The sequence below is a fragment of the Triticum aestivum genome, chromosome 5A, assembly GCF_018294505.1.
Source record: "Triticum aestivum cultivar Chinese Spring chromosome 5A, IWGSC CS RefSeq v2.1, whole genome shotgun sequence".
Taxonomy (NCBI): Eukaryota; Viridiplantae; Streptophyta; class Magnoliopsida; order Poales; family Poaceae; genus Triticum; species Triticum aestivum.
In genome coordinates this window covers 266,733,457-266,754,446 of record NC_057806.1, presented here as the reverse complement: position 1 = coordinate 266,754,446, position 20,990 = coordinate 266,733,457, and the positions used below count along the sequence as shown (strand labels likewise).

Genomic DNA, 20,990 nt, shown 5'->3' with positions numbered 1-20,990 from the left:
TTAATCGTATTTTCAATCGCATTTTTAAACTGTTTATCGGAATGAGACAAATAATATGGCGTTGGAAAGCTGCTGCAAAACCGCTCCTTCCACATGTTGAAAGTTTTCTCTAATTCCCTACGGTTAAAGAGTAATTCGGAAAATTATAAAATTTCGCAAACTGAACACCCGAGTTCGTATTTTTGACGTCATTTCTAAACAGCTAATCCAATTAAGGCAAATAATATGGCGTTGGAAAGCATATGAAAATGCGCTACGTTTTTATGTTAAAAGTGTTTTCTAATTTTGAATGGTTTAAAAGTAATTTAGAAAACGGTACAAGTTCCACCGAGTTCGTATTTTTGAGCTAATTTTTTAACCGTACGTCCAAATGCAGCAAATGATATGGCATTGGAAAGCTTGAAGAAATGCGAAACGTTTTTGTATATATTGTTTCTCCTAATTCATTACGGTTTTATGTCAGTTTTGAAAATGGTTAAAAAGGTATTTTTGCCATAATTTCTACAAACTTTATCCGAATGGGGCAAATAATATACCGCTGAAAAGCTACGGAAAATGCAAAACTTTTTCATGTTGATGGTTTTCTCTGAATCCTGGCCGTTTTCACGTAATTTCGAAAATGGCGAGATCATTCGTTCTGCCTTTATCGCGAAACAGATTCTTCGAAAATGCACCGCGTGAAGAACCTGAACTTCTCTGCATGTCTACTTGAACTTCACTCTGTTTTTCACGTGTTTTTTTCTCATAGCTCTCCATCCACTGCTCGTAACTCTCCATCCACTCATCGGAATTGAGCAAGTGATATACCAGTGGAAAGCTGCTGAAACACGCAACTTTCCCATGTTGATCATTTTTTCATACTCGCGACGATTTTAAAAGTTTTTCATCTAATATTCATTCAGTGTAGTAGGTGAACTTCCTGCTGTTTTTACGTTGAACTTCTGTGACGTATTTTTCATTTCTAATTTTCTCATCCATTCGTCAAGTGTTACACAAATGGTATTTCTTTTGTATAAACCTCTCTCACAATATTTTTTAAAATTTCTCCGACGGAGGACTTGAACTTATATCAACAAACTTTTAGTCTTTGCTTTTTTATTCTTTTTAATACAAAATGCACACCGTGTAGTACGTGAACTTCTGGCAGTTATCAATCTGAACTTCTCTCGGTTACATGAAAATATATGAGTTTTTTATGAATTTTAATCTGATTTTTTAATCCTTTTTATGAAATTTTGAAGCGCTCTATTTTCAATAGTTGAACTTCTTGTTATTTTATTTTTGAACTTCTTGTTTTCATTCTTTAATAATGAGGAAAATCAGAGTTTTCTATAATCATCGAACTTCTCCATCTTTTTAATATGGACTTCCTGGTTTTATTTCTTAATCCTTTTTTATGAAATTTTGAAGCACTCTATTTTTAAAAGTTGAATTTCTTGTTTTTTGTTTTTGAACTTCTTGTTTCCATTCTTTAATAACGAGGAAAATCTGAGTTTTCTATAATCATAGAACTTCTTCATCTTTTTATTATGGACTTCCTGGTATTATTTCTTAATATTTTTTATGAAATTTTGAAGAGCTGTATTTTTAAAAGTTGAACTTCTTTATTTTTAATTTTTTTAACTTCTTGTTTCCATTCTTTAATAACGAGGGAAATCTGAGTTTTCTATAATCATCAAACTTCTCCATCTTTTTAATATGGACATCGTGGTTTTTTCTTAATATTTTTTATGAAATGTTGAAGCGCTCTATTTTTTAAAGTTGAACTTCTTGTTATTTAATTTTTGAACTTGTTGTTTCCATTTTTTATATAACGAGGAAAATCTGAGTTTTCTATAATCATCGAACTTCTCCATCTTTTTAATTTGGACTTCCTGGTTTTATTTTCAAAACTATAGTTGTTACTTTTTTCTGCTAGTAGATCATCACCCAAAGAAGCTTCATTTCAAAATAAAAGGAGGAAAAAATTCCATTTTGATCAAGGTTGTACTGGAGTCCAAAATAAACAACATGCACTAATGCGTGCACGTTTTTCTTTTTGCAACATAGCCTTGTTCTATATAGAAGAATATTCTTCTTAATAAGTTACATTAATAATTACATAATTGAGAAGCAGAGTGCCACGTGAGAAGAGGTGGCCTTTTTCTCTACCACAACTTTATTTCTGTTTCCCTATCCACTCACCACACATCACCGAACAAAGAACTTTGTCCCTCTTTTTTCTAAACTTTTAGGAGTGGGATCTCTGAACATTCTGCTTAATTTTGCTTCTTCACTAGACCGCATCATTAGTAGTGCGGATGCTGCTCTCCTGGAACTCACCCTAAACTACTTTTTTCAGACGAGCGAGGTCTCTCAAGTTGAGCTTGTATTGTTTTGTTTTTGACTTTCTTCCCTTCTTTTTCACCTCTGAACATTTGACAGTTTAACTTAATGTATCTTTGTACACTTCTCTTATTCATATGTATGTGCCGTCTAATTTGTATAGAACATAAAACTAGAATTGACCACAAATAAAAACAAACAAAAGATCAGAATTCCCAAAACCAAAAGTTTTCACATCAGTTAACCATGCACGTTCAGAGTAACAACTATCAGGAACATATGACAGTTTAACTTAATGTATCTTTGCATGGAGTAGTATTTTGCTTAGGAATGAAAAAGTATGCTCACAGACATTTAGACGAGCACCTTCCATGTAAACTAAACAAACAGTCACTCTGAACTCTGGTATTGCAAAGATATCGAACAGAGACAATGATCGAGCTGGGAACGATGGCCACACCGTGTTAGGTGCTGAGGAGGCGATGGGACAGCGCCTACCACCGCCGGTGGTATGAGCCAGGAGGGGGAGGAGCGGCATGGATCCGTCTGGGCGGCGGCGCGTCGGGCGGTGAGTGGCGGGGGTCGGCGGAGGTAGTGCAGACCCGAGGGGATGGCTCTGGAGTGGCCGTCCGGACCCGCTGGGGATGGCGGCTGCTTGATCCATGGCATGGGATGGCGGTTACGCGCGGCTGGCTGTAGGTCGTGGCCTCCACCATCTGAAGTTCGACGTCTCCTCCATTTGCAGCATAGCACCCAATCCGCGCGTGAGCTGGTGGTCGTCGGAGTCTCAGAGAGTGGAAGGTGGTGAAGGATCATCATCGGATCCGGCGACCTCGAGGTGCTCTGTCAGGTGGTGCGGCGCGTCATCGGTTGGGACGGGCTCCTGCGGTGTCGCCGGCTAGGGGCGGGGCGACGGCTAGGGGCGGGGCGAGGGCTGTGTGACGGCGGTGTCGCCGGTTCGGGTGGATGGTGTGGGAGGTGGGTGGGATGGGTTGGGCAGGGGCAGCGGGGGTGTCCGGGAGGTGGCGCGGCGGCGGGGATTCCGGTAGGTCGGGCGGTGTCGCATCGGGGCGCGGGGGTCGAGGGTTGGGGCGGGGGTGGGTCACGACAGCGATTGGATCGGGGGATGGGGAGGTGTGGGCATTTCGTGTTTTTTTCTTTTTGTTTCTCCGGAGTCCGGGAACACCTCATCGCGCCTATAAGGCGCGCCATGATCCGAATAACTCCTGGGATTAGAATAGTGCTACTCTCTCTCTCTCTCTCTCTATATATATATATATATAGGAAAATGGTTGTGTACTTCAGGGAGTACGTACTCCCGCTTCTCATATACCACATAGATGAATCTTTTATACCTCTTTATTATTTTTAATATACTTCATTAGTAATTATTAGATACCCCAAAATGAGTTCCATAAAAAAATTCATGTGAGTCTACATATTTTTAAATGTTTACGTATATACTGATGTGTTTGTACGTGAAAAAAGTATATTACAAAAAGTACATCGCAGATGATATTTTTTCAACAAAACTCGTATTGGGATATCTTAGAATATTTAATGAAGTATATTGAGAATAATAAAGAGGTATAATTAATGCGTATATGAGGTATATTGAGAATGAGAGTACATACTCCCAGGAGTACAGAAGAGGAGTCATATATATATATATATATATATATATATATATATATATATATATATATATATATATATATATATATATATATATATATAATCATGTACTTGTTTTCTATGGACATGCTAAAGTTTTATTTTCAGGGAGAACATTGTAAAAAAGGACATTCTAAATTTTCACAATCCTAGGGCGCAATTTATATATGTATCATTTTTCAAATGTATATACTGACGTATCAACCTATTAGTGTAGAAGTGTGTACTTGTGATATTCATTAATTATGTCTCACCTTCTCTTTTTAATTGACAATGAACATATTTTCATTTTTTTAATTTGATATACTCCCTCTGCTTCAAAATAAGTGTCTCAATTGTAACAACATTTATATACTAAAATGGTTCATGTTGGAGAGAGGTGTTTTGGAGGCCGAGCTCCATGGAGGTCTTTATTTTTTAAAATTTCAAATTCAAATTTTATTGTTCAAAAAATTCTGAAAAAAAATATGAGTGCATGTAAGGATGTAACACACATGTGTGTAAAAATTCATGATGAAATACCTTGAGTTGCGACCTATACAAAAAAGACAAATTCATGGCTTGGGAGAATGAATAGTATCATGTGTTAAATAGCACCAGATTTGTATTTTTTGCACGGCCCTCATTTCAATGTATTTTGAACTGAAAATTTACACACATGTGTGTTATGCCTCCTTGTATATCTATATTTTTTTCAGAATTTTTTGAAATGTAAAAATATGAATTTTGATGAAATTTCAAATTTGAATTTGGAGGCCTGATTGGAGGCCGAGCTCCAAAAAGGATTTCCATTCATGGTGGCTCTTTATTTGATAGACATTTGACTGAGTTAACTTAAACACGTACTACACCAGAAGTAGTACCAGCGTTGGCTCATCTTTTCACCTAAGCAAAGTTCCATGTAACTATCCAAACTATCAATACGTACAATGTGTACACGTCCAAAAAACGTAGTGTGGCTACAAGTACCACCAACATGAGCCTTCATTTTCTCCTTTCTCGAGTCTTCTTGTCCTCTCCCTGTCCCAAAAAAGAAAGTCTTGTCTTCTCCGGAGCTCCCACTCCCAGCCATGGAAAAGGATGAGCCAGCCTGGATCTACCGCATATGTGAGGATCACCTCGAAGCTCCCCTCGGTCTCCTCTCCTACTCGTGGTCCTCAGTCACACACCTCTTGGCTGGGACTACACATAGTTTGCCTGCGCGCGTGCCGCGTCGATCTCCCGGGCAACGGGTATTGGGGCCCTGATATCAGTTGCGTGAGGGAGGATGCGAGCTCGTCGTACTCGACGGCGCAGTTGGCACCGGCTTCAATTGAGGCGTTGAAGGAGTTTTTTTTTTTTTTGAAAAGGGGGGGAAAACCCCGGCCTCTGCATCAGTACGATGCATACGGCCCTCTTATTAACAAAATAAAGTAGTGCCAACATGGTTTCAAAGGTCTTCAAACGCCATAAAAAGCAGAAAAAGCTCACACAGAGCCAAAAGAGGCTAGAAACATCAACTAGCCAAATCAAGATGCCCTTAGCTCCTGCAGATTGTGGTTGTCGGGATCCTGGGGTTGTTATCCGTCCCCGAGCGCCGGGCCGGAGGCATCGTAGCTGTCCCCAAGCGGGCACGCCGACGCATCGTCTTAATTTTCGACAGTCGCAACCCGGCTTCAGTGTCGCATTCTTTCACCTGCAGGTTCCCCCTCTTCCCTTTTCTTTTTTCTGTCTTTGTAGTGACAAATGGTATACTGGCTGCTATTGAAATGAGATAGTAGTAAGTCTGGATGCCAACGCAGCTTAAGCCAAATTGTTAATTAGTTTTTGACCCCTCAACAAATTAAAGAAGTAATTAGTGTATTTGTGATTATCTATCTCTTCTCTCCCTAATATTAAAGGACGGGTCGTTTCTTCACTTTTATTTGTCCATCAAGCTGTTTTTCATACGTCCTCTTTTTTTTCGTCCGTCGTTTTTACGTTGGAGAAAAAAAATTGCGCTCATCATAGTCACCTGCAGGTTCCCCCTCTTCCCTTTTCTTTTTTCTGTCTTTGTAGTGACAAATGGTATACTGGCTGCTATTGAAATGAGATAGTAGCAAGTCTGGATGCCAACGCAGCTTAAGCCAAATTGTTAATTAGTTTTTGACCCCTCAACAAATTAAAGAAGTAATTAGTGTATTTGTGATTATCTATCTCTTCTCTCCCTAATATTAAAGGACGGGTCGTTTCCTCACTTTTATTTGTCCATCAAGCTGTTTTTCATACGTCCTCTTTTTTTTCGTCCGTCGTTTTTACGTTGGAGAAAAAAAATTGCGCTCATCATAGGACTCGAACCATGGCCGTGCAGTTTGAGTACGCTCGCAAAACCAGCTCCACTAGCTAGCCTGCTGAGCGAGAAACAAAAGGAACACTATCTTTTATATAGATTATAAACGAGTTTTGTCAAAAAAAAACTAAGAGGAGCCTGACCAATCCTACTAGCTACAGGAATCTGGATCCAAGTCTGATCCTATTTATAAATACACATGTACAGCACCCTTAATGTATCTCAGGTCTTCGGTCAAATAAGGTGCTTAGCAACTCAGCTTTGCACGTCGCCACGTCGATATCGCCACTTAGAAACCAAAAGCAACGAGCCATCAACACGTCGCCTCGCCGGCATCAGCGCTGACAGCAAAGACAACGAGCCATCAGGTGTGTTCATCATTGTCTCCTTTCATAGGACTTCCTTATTATTATAAAATGTGCTACCTGCCATGTATAAACGAAAAATTTGTCATCACCAATTCAAAGTTGCAGGAATTAACTCTAATTTGGTTGTAACTAATCCTAACATGATGGAATTTATGCAGCCATACACTTCATGGTTCTTTTTCCAGCAGATAACACAGCCCAAAGCATCTTATTCTAGATAGGGACTGCTACGTACACTAAGCAAGCGAACAAATTACCTTCCTGGGATCTTTAAATAAGCAAAGAGGAAGGTGAGTAATCATCTCTTAGTAAGCAAACTCAATTACTTGAATTTTTCAATGACCTGCAGCTGAACACGCTGAATGTAGTACAAAGCTGAACATGCATGTACAGCGCCTTGGATGACTGCTTCTTCGTTTTCTTTTGCTCCTGCTTATGCTCTTCTCTCTACTGCTTGTTCTCCTTCTTGTACAACCCTAATCTATAATGCAAAGGCAGAGGACCTGCCATTTACACCTAAAAAAGAATAAAAACGTTAGAATAACAATTTTATTGATATCATCCAGTTATGAAACTACCATATACAAACTTTGATGCAGGCAAGCCATGGATGCGAATGAACAAAGAAGAAAAAGAGATAGAGAGCGGTATGCACGGATGAGCAATGAAGAAAGGGAAGAAAAACTGAAAAAACGCCGTGAAGCCTATCAACAAAACAAAACAAACAAAGATTCAAGAAAGGAGCGAGATCAAAAGGCAAAACAAATGCAGGAATATGCAAATACACAGCCAGAACAAAAAGAAGTTGGAACAGAGAAAATTGCAGCTAACTGTGAACTGGAGCGTGGTATACCATCCAAAGATACAATTGAGCCAGAACAAAAGCAAGTTGGAATAGAACAAATTGCAGGTAACTGTGAACTGGAGCACAGTACACCAAACAAAGATTCAATTGCCATGGAGAAGCCTGCATATATCACGACTGAACAGGAAGTTAGTGTAAATCAAAGAAAACATGCCATGTCAGGAGAAAAACAGAAAAGAGATAGAGAGCGCTATGCAGCGATGACCAGTGAAGAAAGGGAAGAAAAACTGAGTAAACGTCGAGAAGCCTATCAAAAAAACAAAAAAATAAAGATTCAAGGAAGAAGACAGATCAAAAGGCAAAAAAAGGCAGGAATATGCAAATATGCAACCGGAACAAAAGAAAGCTAGGATAGAAAAAATTAAAGCTAATCGTGAATTGAAGCGCAACATGCCAAGTAAAGATTCAATTGCGATGGAGAACCCTGCATATATTGCAACCGAGCAGGAAGTTAGTACATCTCCCTGTACTGTAAAACATGGAAAGCATGTGACAGCGGGTGAAAGACAAACGCTGCTACACCGTCATAACGAAGAATTCGCAGCAAGACAGATGAAATCATCACAAGAAGATAGATCCATGTCGGAAAATGACAACGATGACAACGAACCTCCCGAACAACCAGAAGTCACGATTAATGGTAAAAATCTAAAATTTATACAATACTCTCGCATTCCAAAAATATATGAAACCGCATATGTAACTAACCATCTTTTGTGGACAGACATCCCCCTCTCTATAATGTTTCCATCCATTAAAGAAGCGGATGCCCAAACACAAACAGCCTACAACGACGATCACAGTAAGGTGGCTTTTTGGCCAGGCATCCCCACTTCAATGTGTCCAACAATCAAAGAAGTAAATGCACGAATACAATCATTCTACAATAATGGTCACGGTAAGGTTATCAATTTCATATTTACTTTTATGCAATACAAAAATTATATATTAAAAAATTACTAAACAGGTGTGACTATGAAGGCATATGTGAGCAAGACAAAACCATCAAAGAAGTAGATGCACCAAAACAATCAATCTACAACGATGATCACGGTAAGGTTATCAATTTCAAATATGTTCTTATGCAATACAAAGAAATATATAAACAATAAAATTTTACAACACAGATAATGATAGTCATATTTGAAGAAGACACAAACGAGGATGAATACATGTTCTTTGGTGAAGGTATGCTCAATACAGTTTTAAGTATATTTGCATCATTATATTACCCTGTACTAATTTCTGATTGCTACAAATCAAAGCAGAATGGGATGGAAAAGTGGAAATTGAAACCAGAGAAGACGAGGAATTTCACAACCCTGATCCGTATGATATCGTCTACAGCAACATACCAAAGAACACACACATGTTCAGAACGGAAAAAAATTGCAAGTTCTGTAATGCAACGAAATTGAAGTATGAATCTAAGGGGTTATGTTGCAGAAAAGGGAAGATAAGACTAGCCAATCCAGATACAGCACCTGAACTTATGAGACTTTGGACAAGCAACGACTCTGATGCAAGACATTTTCGGAACAATATAAGATTTTTCAATGGACACTTCTCATTCACTACTCTATACTGCTAGCTTGACAGAGAGACAACCAACATTCGAACAACTGGTATTTACACCTTCCGAGCTCATGGTCAGATCTATCACAACATACACTCATTTGGTAATAGTCGCTCCGATCCAAAGCATCTGGAGTTGTACTTCTACAATGATGATCCAAGCTTAGAGCATCGGTACCGCCGCTGCCGCGAGGAAATGTATGAGCAAGACAGGCAGGTGATTGGAATCATAACTGACATTCTACGCGATAACCCATACTCTCAACAGTTCAGGAGTTTGGGACAAGCCCAAAACCTCGAGGATTACAGACTTATCTTGAACGTTGACCAAAGATTGGACCAGAGAACATACAACGCACCAATCAATTCGAAGGTAGCTGCAGTGTGGATTGAAGGAAATCAAAGAAGAGATACTTATGACAGGAATGTAATACTTCATGGGAACAACAACGAAATAGAGCACATTAGATCATATTACGGGTGCTACGACCCGTTATCATATCCTCTATTCTTTCCAAGAGCTGAACTCGGTTGGCATAGGAAAATCCCAAAGAAGGATACACAAGAGGAAGATGTTGATGATGAAAATATCAGTAATGACGATGACCCAGGTAATTGTATTCAAAATTAAATTTTCAGGGCTAAGCTAGAAGAAATGAAGCAGCAACTATTTGAGAAGGCCATTCTTGGAAAGGTTAAGGCATATACATATGTCCTAGAGTTCCAAAAGAGGGGATTACCCCATGCTAACCTTTTGCTCATCATGACCGGAAAATACAAATACACGTGTCCGGAACAGTATGACAGAATCATCTCCGCTGAGCTCCCTAACAAGCACAAGTACCCAGAACTATACAAAATGGTAGTCAAACATATGATGCATGGTCCTTGCGGTGCATTGAATAAATTTTGTCCATGCACAAAGAATCGTCAGTCATGCAAGAACAATTAACCAAGGCCATTTAACGAAACTATGATTCAAGGCAAGGACTCCTACCCACTATATAGGAGACGCAATGACGGTCGTACTGAAATGGTCCGAGGTTGCAAACTAGATAATAGGTGGGTGGTTCCTTACAACCCCTACCTGCTAAGGATGTTCAACTGCCACATAAATGTTGAGATATGCTCAAGCATTAAAGCCGTTAAGTACCTCTTCAAGTACATCTACAAGGGTCATGACCGGGCATCTGTATCTGTAACTGACAAAGTAGATGAAGTCGAAGTCGGCGAGATTAAACAGTACAGAGACGCACGGTGGGTGACACCTCCGGAAGCACTATGGAGAATATATGGCTTCGAACTAAGCAAAATGCACCCACCAGTCTTGCAACTGCAGCTACATCTCCCAAATATGCACATGGTTTCATACCATGGCATGGAAAAATAAAGAATATTATCGACCGTGATGGCACGGAAAGATCAATGTTGACTGCGTACTTTGAAGCAAACAACTTACATGAGAAAGCACGAGGCATACTATACAGAGACTTTCCGGAATATTATACTTGGCAAAGACGAGGGAAGTTTTGGCAAGAGAGGAAACGAGCCGCTGTGATCCAGATAGGCAGGATCGTCTCAGCACACCCAGCTGAAGGAGAACGATACTATCTTCGAGTTCTCCTAAATCATGTGACAGGCGCCACCAGCTACGAAGACCTACGAACAGTCGATGGACAAGTAATGCCAACCTTCCGTGAAGCCGCAGAAAGACGGGGGCTCATTGAGGCAGACAACACACTAGATGACTGCATGACAGAAGCAGAGTTATTTCGAATGCCATCATCGCTACGAAGGCTATTCGCGACAATCTTGGTTTTTTGTGAGCCTAGCGACGTACGTGGCCTCTGGAACAAACACCTTGAGGCAATGTCAGAAGACTACAACAGAAACTGCAAATGCAAGCACACGATCGAACAGATGGTTCTGAAAAATATTAGGGACATGTTGCACTCAATGGGAAAAGACATTGAATCGTTTCCTCTTCCAGAGATCGACAAACAACATGAGATGACAGACGACATACCTAGGGAGATCATTGAGGAGACCTCCATCGAGGTGGACCCTGAGGACGTATCGTTGCATGAAAACCTAAACAACGAGCAGAGGAAGGCCTACGACAAAATCTTAGCCACAGTTGACCACCAAAGAGGAGGTATATTCTTTGTCGATGGGCCGGGAGGCACAGGAAAAACTTTTCTTTATAGGGCGCTCTTGGCCACAATACGCGGACAAGGCAAGATTGTTGTGGCGACAGCCACTTCCAGTGTTGCTGCTTCCATAATGCCTGGAGGGAGGACCGCACACTCGAGGTTCAAGATTCCACTAAAAATAGATGATGGAGCTATTTGTAGCTTTACAAAACAGAGTGGGACAGCAAAGCTACTCCAAGCAGCATCACTAATAATCTGGGATGAAGCATCTATGACCAAGAGGCAAACAGTGGAGGCGTTAGACAAAATCATGCGGGACATAATGGATAGACCAGATCTTCCATTTGGTGGAAAAACAATCGTATTTGGGGGAGATTTTAGACAAGTGCTCCCTGTTGTCCGAAAAGGAACAAGAGCTCAGATAGTAGATGCATCACTACGCAGGTCGGAGCTTTGGAGTTGCATGTGTCAACTGAAGCTTGTGCGCAACATGAGGGCTCAAAACGACCCATGGTTCGCAGAATACCTACTACGCATTGGAAACGGAACCGAGGAGACAAATGATGATAGTGAAATACTTGTACCTACAAGTATATGTGTGTCAAATAAGACAGATGATAATGGCCGGGATAGACTCATTGACAGTATCTATCAAACGGGAAATGCTTCCCTAAAAGATCCAAAGTACATCACGTCAAGAGCAATTTTATCCACAAGGAACGATTGTGTAGACAAGATCAACCTAAAAATGATTGATCGCTTCCAGGGGGAGGAGATGGTGTACCACAGCTTTGATTCTGTAGAAGACGACCCACATAACTACTATCCACCAGAATCCCTAAACACCCTAACCCCAAATGGACTACCTCCACATATGCTGAAGCTCAAAATAAATTGTCCAATCATACTACTTAGGAACATCGACCCTGCCAATGGACTTTGCAACGGCACGAGATTGGTCGTACGTGGATTTCAAAAAAAATACAATTGATGCAGAGATTGTTGTGGGACAGCACTCCGGAATGCGAGTTTTCCTGCCTCGGATACCATTATGCCCCTCTGACGATGACATGTTCCCGTTCAGTTTCAAGAGAAAACAATTTCCAGTCAGGCTCAATTTTGCAATGACAATAAATAAATCACAAGGTCAGACAATACCAAATGTTGGTATCTACCTGCCTGAACCGGTTTTCTCACATGGTCAACTATATGTCGCGCTTTCTAGAGCAACCGTGACATCAAATATAAAAGTACTAACAGGTACGCATGATGTGAACAAGCAGAAGAATAAAGATACCAGTACAGGCGACACATACACAAATGGGAAGAAGAAAAATAAGAATAAGAAGATCAGTACAAGTGGAACATGTACGAAAAATATTGTTTACACGGAAGTCCTAACCAAATAGGTATGCAACCTTTCAATTTCTTGTTCAAAATTTCAGTTTCTACTTGATAAGATCATTGTTTAAGAAAAACTCAAGTATTTATATTTCACATTGCATTGCTTATTTTCTAACCTTAAATTTATTGCTTGTGTTCTACAGAAACATTGCAGCCAAGTGATAACTTCCAAGCTAGAATTCAGAACTTGATTATCTTGAAGGAGACTACCTCATTTGTGTATATACAAATCATTCATGGTATAATTCTCATGTATAATGTCATGAACCACTAAATCATTCATGGTTATTTTTATTATGTCAACTAACCCATTCATGATTCTGCTACAAAAGTAATTTTATGTGTATATACAAATTTAGCACCAAAATGTGTAACTAAGGGCAGAAAGAGACTTACAAGTCAAAATAAGAACATATTTCTCACCTTGGAACGGTTGCTGCTGCCCTGATTTCGCCAAACATCACATTCTCTACCTCCCCCAAAACCTGAAATATATATGACCAATTTTGTAAAAATGCATATAATTTCATAGCAAAAGATAAACAAACCAACCAGAAAACTATATGTATGCACATTTTAGAAAGGAAGAGGGAGCCTCGCAAGATTCCATTGATGCGGCGGCAGGGGCGGCGGACTCGGCGGAGCGGCCGTAGGTAGCTCTATTATTACTCACCTTCTGCTCTGAGAACGACAAAGCGACACAACACGGCAGCGACGTATAATACATATCAATTTCACTACTATAGATTAACAAAACAAGTAGACAAGCAGATGAATGGTCTTCGATCAGAATGCTAATGGCCATACGTCGATTAGCTAGGCTGCTGTAACGCCCCGTGACCGATGTGCCAGGTGTCCTCCAGTTATTCGCTGTTGTTGCCTTGTCATTGCTTGCGTGTCGTGCATTGCATATCATGTCATCATGTGCATTTCATTTGCATACGTGTTCGTCTCATGCATCCGAGCATTTTCTCCGTTGTTCGTTTTGCATTCCGGCGCTCCTATCTCCTCCCGTGATCATTTCTACCTTTCTTTCATGTGTGGGGATTAAACATTTCCGGATTGGACCGAGACTTGTCAAGCGGTCTTGGTTTACCACCGGTAGACCGCCTGTCAAGGTTTGTGTCATTTGGACTTCGTTTGATACTTCAACTGTTAACCGAGGGACCGAGAAGGCCTCGTGTGTGTTGCAGCCCAACACCCCTCCAAAGTGGCCCAAAACCCACCTAAACCCCTTCCATCCTCTCGGTCGTTCGATCACGATCGCGTGGCCGAAAACCGCACCTCATTTGGACTCTCCTAGCTCCCTCTACCTATAAATATGTGATCCTCTTCGAAATTCGCGGTCTAACCCTAGCCCCCTCCCTCTCCTCGCGCGCCGAACATTTATCCCGCCGACGGACATGTCCGCTCTGCCGTCCGCCGCCACGTGTCCGCCTCCTGTTGGCCGCCGCCCGTGCCCACTTCGCCGGCCCGGGAACCCGCAGCCGGCCCCCGAAGCCCATCGCGCCAGCACCGCCGCCCAGGTCCCGCGCCTCCTTGCCGCAGAGCTCCGCCGCCCCTCGCCCGACTGGTCGCTGGCGCAGCAGCTCGCCGGACCACCGCGCCTCGCCTCCCCATCATCCCTGCACCTCACCGGAGGCCGTCACGCTCCTCATCGCCGGCGCAAGCGCCGCCCGCCGCCGCCAGGTGCTTCCCCGACCTCCACCGCGGCCGGCCCCGGCGCCTCACGGTCGGATCTGCCGTTCCGGCGATCGCCGGAGTTGACCTCGACCTCCAGATCTGCATCGTCCCGACCCTGAACGGCGCCGTCCCCCGATCCAAACGGTGTCCCGCGTCCCCGGATCCCTCTGTCCTGCACCGTCCTGTCCCGGTTTGACTTTCTCCGGAGGTATAATTTCGCTAAGTCCTCGAGATTCCCAGTTTCATATGCCCATGTTCATCGCATCGTAACTTTGCATCCGTAGCTCCGTTTTGGGCATATAGCATATCAAAATGTTCGTCTCAGAGAGCACATCATTTCATCTCATTGCATCATTTTCATTAGAGTTCATCTTGATGCCCAAAATGCTGTTAGAAGAGTGCTACTTGAGATAATTGTCAGATCTGCTGCTCCATTTAGCTATTTGTCATTTTTGCCATGATTATTGTGTGCATGATATGCCCATGAGCTCTACATATGTTTTGTTAAGGGTTTTGCCATCTATCCAGAGGTGCAACCCATGTATTTTTGTGATGTGTGTGGTGACTAGCACAAGCTTGCCAAGTGAGGCACTTGGTAATGCTGATTTCAGATACTTAGCATTTCCACTAAGTCCTTGATCTGTTTATCTCATGTTGCCATATGTTCATGTTGTTTCCTAGTGATCCGTGCCTCTTTTGAGGATGATCAGTAAGGATGTTTTGTTAATATTGTAGTGCTTTATCCATCCATGTCTTTGTTTGCAATTATGGAGCACCCTAGCTTGAGTCAATCGAACTCTACTTTTGCTACTTCGTGAATCTGGGCAGATTGTCTACTTGTTAGCAATTTTGCCGAGGATGTTGTAGTTGATCCGTGCATGCTATGCTATTGTTCTTGCCATGTCTAGCTTGCATTTTGTGTATTCTTGATGGGTGTATGCTTAGCTTGTCATGACTTGCTCCGTAGTGAGTGCATCGAGCTCGTAAACATGTCTACTTGATATCTGTTTCAGCATGCTCCAGTTTTCACTAAGTCTGTGATCTGTTTATGTTTTTGCCATGTTCACATGCTTGCAATTATATTTTCTGATCCCTTTTGGCTTAAGGTCACTAAGGGACTTTTGTTAAGCGCTTTGAGTAGCTCCATGCCATGCTTTACTTTGCCATGTTCAGGTCCTGTAGCATATAGTTTTGTTGCTCCGGAAAGTGTTATCTGATCTAAAATTCCAGACAAGTGTTAATTTCACTAAGTCTGAGATCTGTTTACCATATGCATTTTTGCCATGCTTGTTTGAACCTGTTATTGGATGAATTGGCCGTAGCTCAGTAGTAGACTTTTGTTAAGCATCTTGAGTGGATTCCTGCCATGTATTTTGTTGTCATATTTGAGTGTTGTAGCATGTTCATCTTGTTGCATTTAGTTGGCTACTTGCTGTAATCGCGGACCGGTATCATATTTGAATTGCTTGCCATTTCCAAACCGTAACTCCGATTCCGGCGTTCTTTATATCATTTTCAAGCGATTTCATCTCATCTTTCCAGTGGCACACTTGATTTTCCAAGTTGAGGCCAGGTTCATTCATTCCTTTGCAAATCATGCATATGCATCGCATACCGCATCCCGCATATCATACCATGTTCATGTGTTGGTTGTTTACTATGTTGTGTGCTTCTTTTCGGTGTTTGCTTCTTCGGGTTGATTCCGGTAACATCGTGTTTGTGAGGACCTGTTCGTCTACGTTCGTTTGTCTTCTTCATGGACTCGTTCTTCTTCCTTGTGGGATTTCAGGCAAGATGATCATACCCTCGAAATCACTTCTATCTTTGCTTGCTTAGTTGCTCGCTCTTTTGCTATGCCTATGCTGCAATACCTACCACTTGCTTATCATGCCTCCCATATTGTTAAACCAAGCCTCTAACCCACCTTGTCCTAGCAAATCGTTGATTGGCTGTGTTACCGCTTTGCTCAGCCCCTCTTATAGCGTTGTTAGTTGCAGGTGAAGATCGAAGTTTGTTCCTTGTTGGAACATGGAGATGTTGTTCCTTGTTGGAACATGTTTACTTGTCGGGATATCACATTATATCTTATTTAATTAATGCATCTATATACTTGGTAAAGGATGGAAGGCTCGGCCTTATGCCTGGTGTTTTGTTCCACTCTTGCCGCCCTAGTTTCCGTCATATCGGTGTTATGTTCCCGGATTTTGCGTTCCTTACGCGGTTGGGTTATAATGGGAACCCCTTGACAGTTCGCTTTGAATAAAACTTCTCCAGCAAGGCCCAACCTTGGTTTTACCATTTGCCACCTAGCCTTTTTCCCTTGGGAGTCGCGCATCCCGAGGGTCATCTTTATTTTAAACCCCCACCCGGGCCAGTGCTTGTCTAAGTGTTGGTCCGAACTAGAGTCCTTTGCAGCGCCACCTCGGGGAAACTTGATGGCTGGTTTTAGTTGTACGGAGCGCTCATCTGGTGTTGCCCTGAGAATGAGATATGTGCAGCTCTTATCAGGATGTCGGCGCATCGGGCGGTCTTGCTGGTCTTGTTTTACCATTGTCGAGGATATCTTGTTGTACCGGGATACCGAGTCTGATCGGAATGTCTCGGGAGGAGGTCTATTCCTTCGTTGACCGTGAGAGCTTGTCATGGGCTAAGTTGGGACACCCCTACAGGGATTTGAACTTTCGAAAGCCGTGCCCGCGGTTATGGGCAGATGGGAATTTGTTAACGTCCGGTTGTAGAAAACCTGAAGTTGACCTTAATTAAAATGCATCAACCGCGTGTGTAACCGTGATGGTCTCTTTCCGGCGGAGTCCGGGCAGTGAACACGGTGTTGGAGTTATGCTTGACGTAGGTTGTTTAGGATCACTTCTTGATCATACTTTCTCGATCGTGCTTTGCCTTCTCTTCTCGCTCTCATTTGCGTATGTTAGCCACCATATATGCTAGTCGCTTGCTGCAGCTCCACCTCATACCTTTTACCTTACCCATAAGCTTAAATATTCTTGATCGTGAGGGTGCGAGATTGCTGAGTCCCTGTGGCTCACAGATACTTCCAAAACCAGCTTGCAGGTGCCGATAAGTCCGTGCAGATGACGCAACCAAGCTCAGGAGGAGCTCGATGAAGATCTTGTCCTTTGTGTCGTTTCGTTCTAGTTGATCAGTAGCGGAGCCCAGTTGGGGTCGATCGGGGACCTTTGTCGCATTTGGTGTTCTTCTTTTATTTTGGGTTCCATAGTCGGACCTTGATTATATCTGGTTGATGTAATGCTTTATTCATGTAATATGTGTGAAGTGGCGATCGTAAGCCAACTATATATCTCTTTCCCTTATGTATTACATGGGTTGTGTGAAGATTACCTCACTTGCGACATTGCTTTCAATGCGGTTATGCCTCTAAGTCGTGCTTCGACACGTGGGAGATATAGCCGCATCGAGGGCGTGACAACTGCTCACGCATCACACTCAGCTACACATAATGACTACGTCCTACCATGTGTGCCATACACATAGTATAGTCACTGATCAAAAAGTTTGAAAAGCTAGCTATAAATCTGAATCTGGTAACTACTACTGCCACAACTGACCATGGTTGGAGCCTGTGGGAGAAGGAGTTGGGTTCAATGAGAAGGCAAGAGGCAAGGACACCGGACGGCGGCTGCTTGCCCCACCCCAACCCAACCCCCTCACCCCCCCCCCCCAGTTGGAGCCTGCCGGAGGGAACAGGGAGGAATATCAAGAAGCGCAAGGTACCACTGGTACGGCGGCAACGACGACCAGCCGTAGGAAGGGAGAACGGGAAGGGAGATAAGTTCGTACGTACTATAGAGAGTTCCAGTGCGTGTTGTCTTTTTTTTCTTTTGAGGAGTAACAATGTTGTTTGTGTGTGTAGATCAAGCTCTTCTGCTTGGGCCAAGCCCAAACAGTGCAAAAAACAAATACTACAAAAGAAATATGATTTAGTGTAAAATATCACTTCCATAAAAATGATTATATTTTGAAAAAATACTTAAAATTATCTAAAGAAGTTCTCAAAAATTAAAAAAAACACCTTTCAAGATAAATAAATATTCATGTTTTTCTAAACAACAAAAAATAAAAATGATTAAATAAAGACTATTCCATGTATCACAATTCTATCATCGGATTTTTCAAAAAAAAAACTCTTTCGTCAGATGAAAGTTTGTACCTGAAGTAGGTCCCGACAAACGATATTACGATGGCTTCTTCACAACTTTATTTCAGACCTGTTTTCATATTTACATATTAATTATTCTCCAACAAATATTAAAATTACATCCAATCACATGCGCTTAAGTTGATTCACTATTAATAGGGGTAGGGGGGGCCTAACACTGCCAATGCCGGTCCCAAGCCCGGAAAAAAGTGGAGGGGGCAAAAACAAATTAACACTGCACCTTAAGATCCCACACAAGCACGGGCTAGAATTTTACAAAGTTACTATATGCAGGAAATATATTAAAGTTTTATCATGATAGAATATTATTTCGATTTTTCAAGAGAAAATTTGAACTAAATTTGGTCACATTTACAAGTCGAACTTTTTTAGTTGGCTCTGAATATCTTAGTGTTTTTTAGGAAATGGTATAGGAAGTAAGACTGCATATATACACTATATGTACCAAATAATATGGTTATGCAGCTATTTTTGCACACGGATAATTTTTTCAATTTAGGTAAGACACCTACATCGAAAATAGTACCAAATGGTACTTCATCCTTTCACCTAAGAAAATATTCATGTAATCGCAGTCCATCCTATTATGTATGCATCGTTAAAATTGTGTATTTTCATGAAAATAACTACAAATTTAATCTTGTGTGAGGTCGTTGTATGAACACATAACATCCTTTCACCAAAGGAAACCACATTTTCCCATACATGTTTTGAAATTAGGGAAGACCATAGTACCATTAAACATTGCTCCACTTAGCAAACAAAATTGAAAGAACAAAAAATAAAAGGATGCTCATGTTAAGATAATTATGTCCATCTTTGATTGCCAATTTTCAGATGCCACACGGACCAAATGTATCAGATTTAAGAATTAATACTCTGAGTTAAATACTTAGTGTTGTTCAAAGGAGGCCGACAGATGAAATCCCACATTGTCAATAAGGAAAAATAGTGACCATATTAACGTTATTTAGAGGCACATCATGAAAAGAAGTTAGTGTGCTTCACATAGGCAGACGGGCCTGCAGAAATTGGTGGCAGGGAAATGTGTACCTGCTTGAGATGTAGCCTCTTAGAAATTAGTATTGGATAGTAAGCACAAACTGGAACTAGACCAAGCGATTGATTTTGGCTAACTGAAGAAGATGCTCAGCAGACATTTGGAGTAGATGGGCTGCAGATTTGGAGCAGAGACAGTTGAACAATCAAAGAGTGAGGTGAGGTTCCCACTAAATCTACAAACTGCGATCAAATCGGTTCTAAAACACTAAACCAGATCAAAGATGTAATTAATTAATCTCCATTGCAATCAGAATGAGGAACAGAAGAGATCAAAGATGTAATTAATTAATCTCCATTGCAATCAGAATGAGGAACAGAAGAGAGAAGAGTGGAAATGGCACGCATTACCTTTGCAATATTGGAGACGACGTCACGGAAGCAGGGGAAGGCGTTGGGCAACCAGGCGCGGAGGCAGAATGAAGAGGCAACCGGCGGCTGTCGAGACGCTCGCCGGGACGACAGCAAGGTGGCGGCGCTGGTGTGTGAAGCAGCGGGCGACGCACACGACAGGTCCGCCAGGATGACGATATCTGGAAGGAGGAGGCCGGCGCTATTATCCATCGAGAAACGAAGCCGACAGCACCACAACCCAGCGGCGGAGAGCCCCGGCGTCGGACGGCGGCGGGAGAGCCCTAGACGGGTCTGCTGCGCCTGGTGATGTGGAGGTGAGGAGACGGTAGTGCACGAGGAAGTGCTCGTGGGCTGGAACGGCCAGATGGATTCAGTTCTGTTAGCGTCCCAGGCCCAGGCCCAGGTCCCGACCTCAGTCATATGTTCATATGTTCAGACGTTTTCGATATGCATCGAACACATTACTACAAATAAATAGCCCATCACATTTCAAAAGATTAGACTGAAGGGAGCGCGGTACTCTTTCTTATAAGGTGGTCATAGCCCTCTCCCATATTCGAGGTGGGACTAAAGTCATTGGCGACGCCCAATGGCCAGCGTCTCTGACACCCCATCCCGCTAAACAGGGCGGACTAGGGTCCAGCTCTGATACCAATTGTTAGCGTCCCAGGCCCAGCTCCCGACCTCCGGCATATGTTCGGACGTTTCTGGTGCGCATCGGACACACCACTATAAGTAAAGAGTCCACCACATCCAAAAGGCTAGCCTGGAGGGAGTGTGGAACTCTTCCTTATAAGGTGGTCCTAGCCTCCTCCCATATCGGAGGTGGGACTAAAGTCATTGGCAACGCCCAACGGTCAGCGTCTCTGACAAATTCGGCCTTTTTATTTTCTCCACTCACTATTGAAACAGACCGGGCCGACCAAGGTGGGTCTAGCAAATGTATATATCACATCGAACCATTTTTTTCCTTTTTTCATTTTTTTCGAAAAGGAGTAATTCCCCGGATGCGGATTTTTCGCTCTTG

At 42.2% G+C, this 20,990-nt stretch overlaps 1 protein-coding gene across 7 annotated transcripts; it reads right to left on the bottom strand.

The window, feature by feature from the left end:
• Positions 1-6,382: 6,382 nt before the first annotated feature.
• On the bottom strand, positions 6,383-20,340 carry LOC123102933 (uncharacterized). Of its 7 annotated transcripts, XR_006449486.1 has the most exons (6): positions 19,961-20,340; positions 19,604-19,724; positions 18,542-18,599; positions 13,096-13,157; positions 6,933-7,191; positions 6,383-6,732 (listed from the first exon to the last, which is right to left on the bottom strand). XR_006449486.1 is itself a non-coding variant. In XM_044524417.1 (4 exons), the coding sequence occupies exons 1-3, from the start codon at positions 20,171-20,173 to the stop codon at positions 7,152-7,154; spliced, it is 315 nt and encodes a 104-aa protein (XP_044380352.1). In that variant the 5' UTR covers positions 20,174-20,340; the 3' UTR covers positions 6,383-6,732; positions 6,933-7,151. The 7 variants fall into 7 exon arrangements, 4 of the variants coding, with proteins under 4 accessions (XP_044380352.1, XP_044380354.1, XP_044380353.1 ...); XR_006449488.1 differs by lacking the exon at positions 18,542-18,599; XR_006449487.1 differs by lacking the exon at positions 19,604-19,724.
• Between the last annotated feature and the right edge of the window lie 650 nt (positions 20,341-20,990).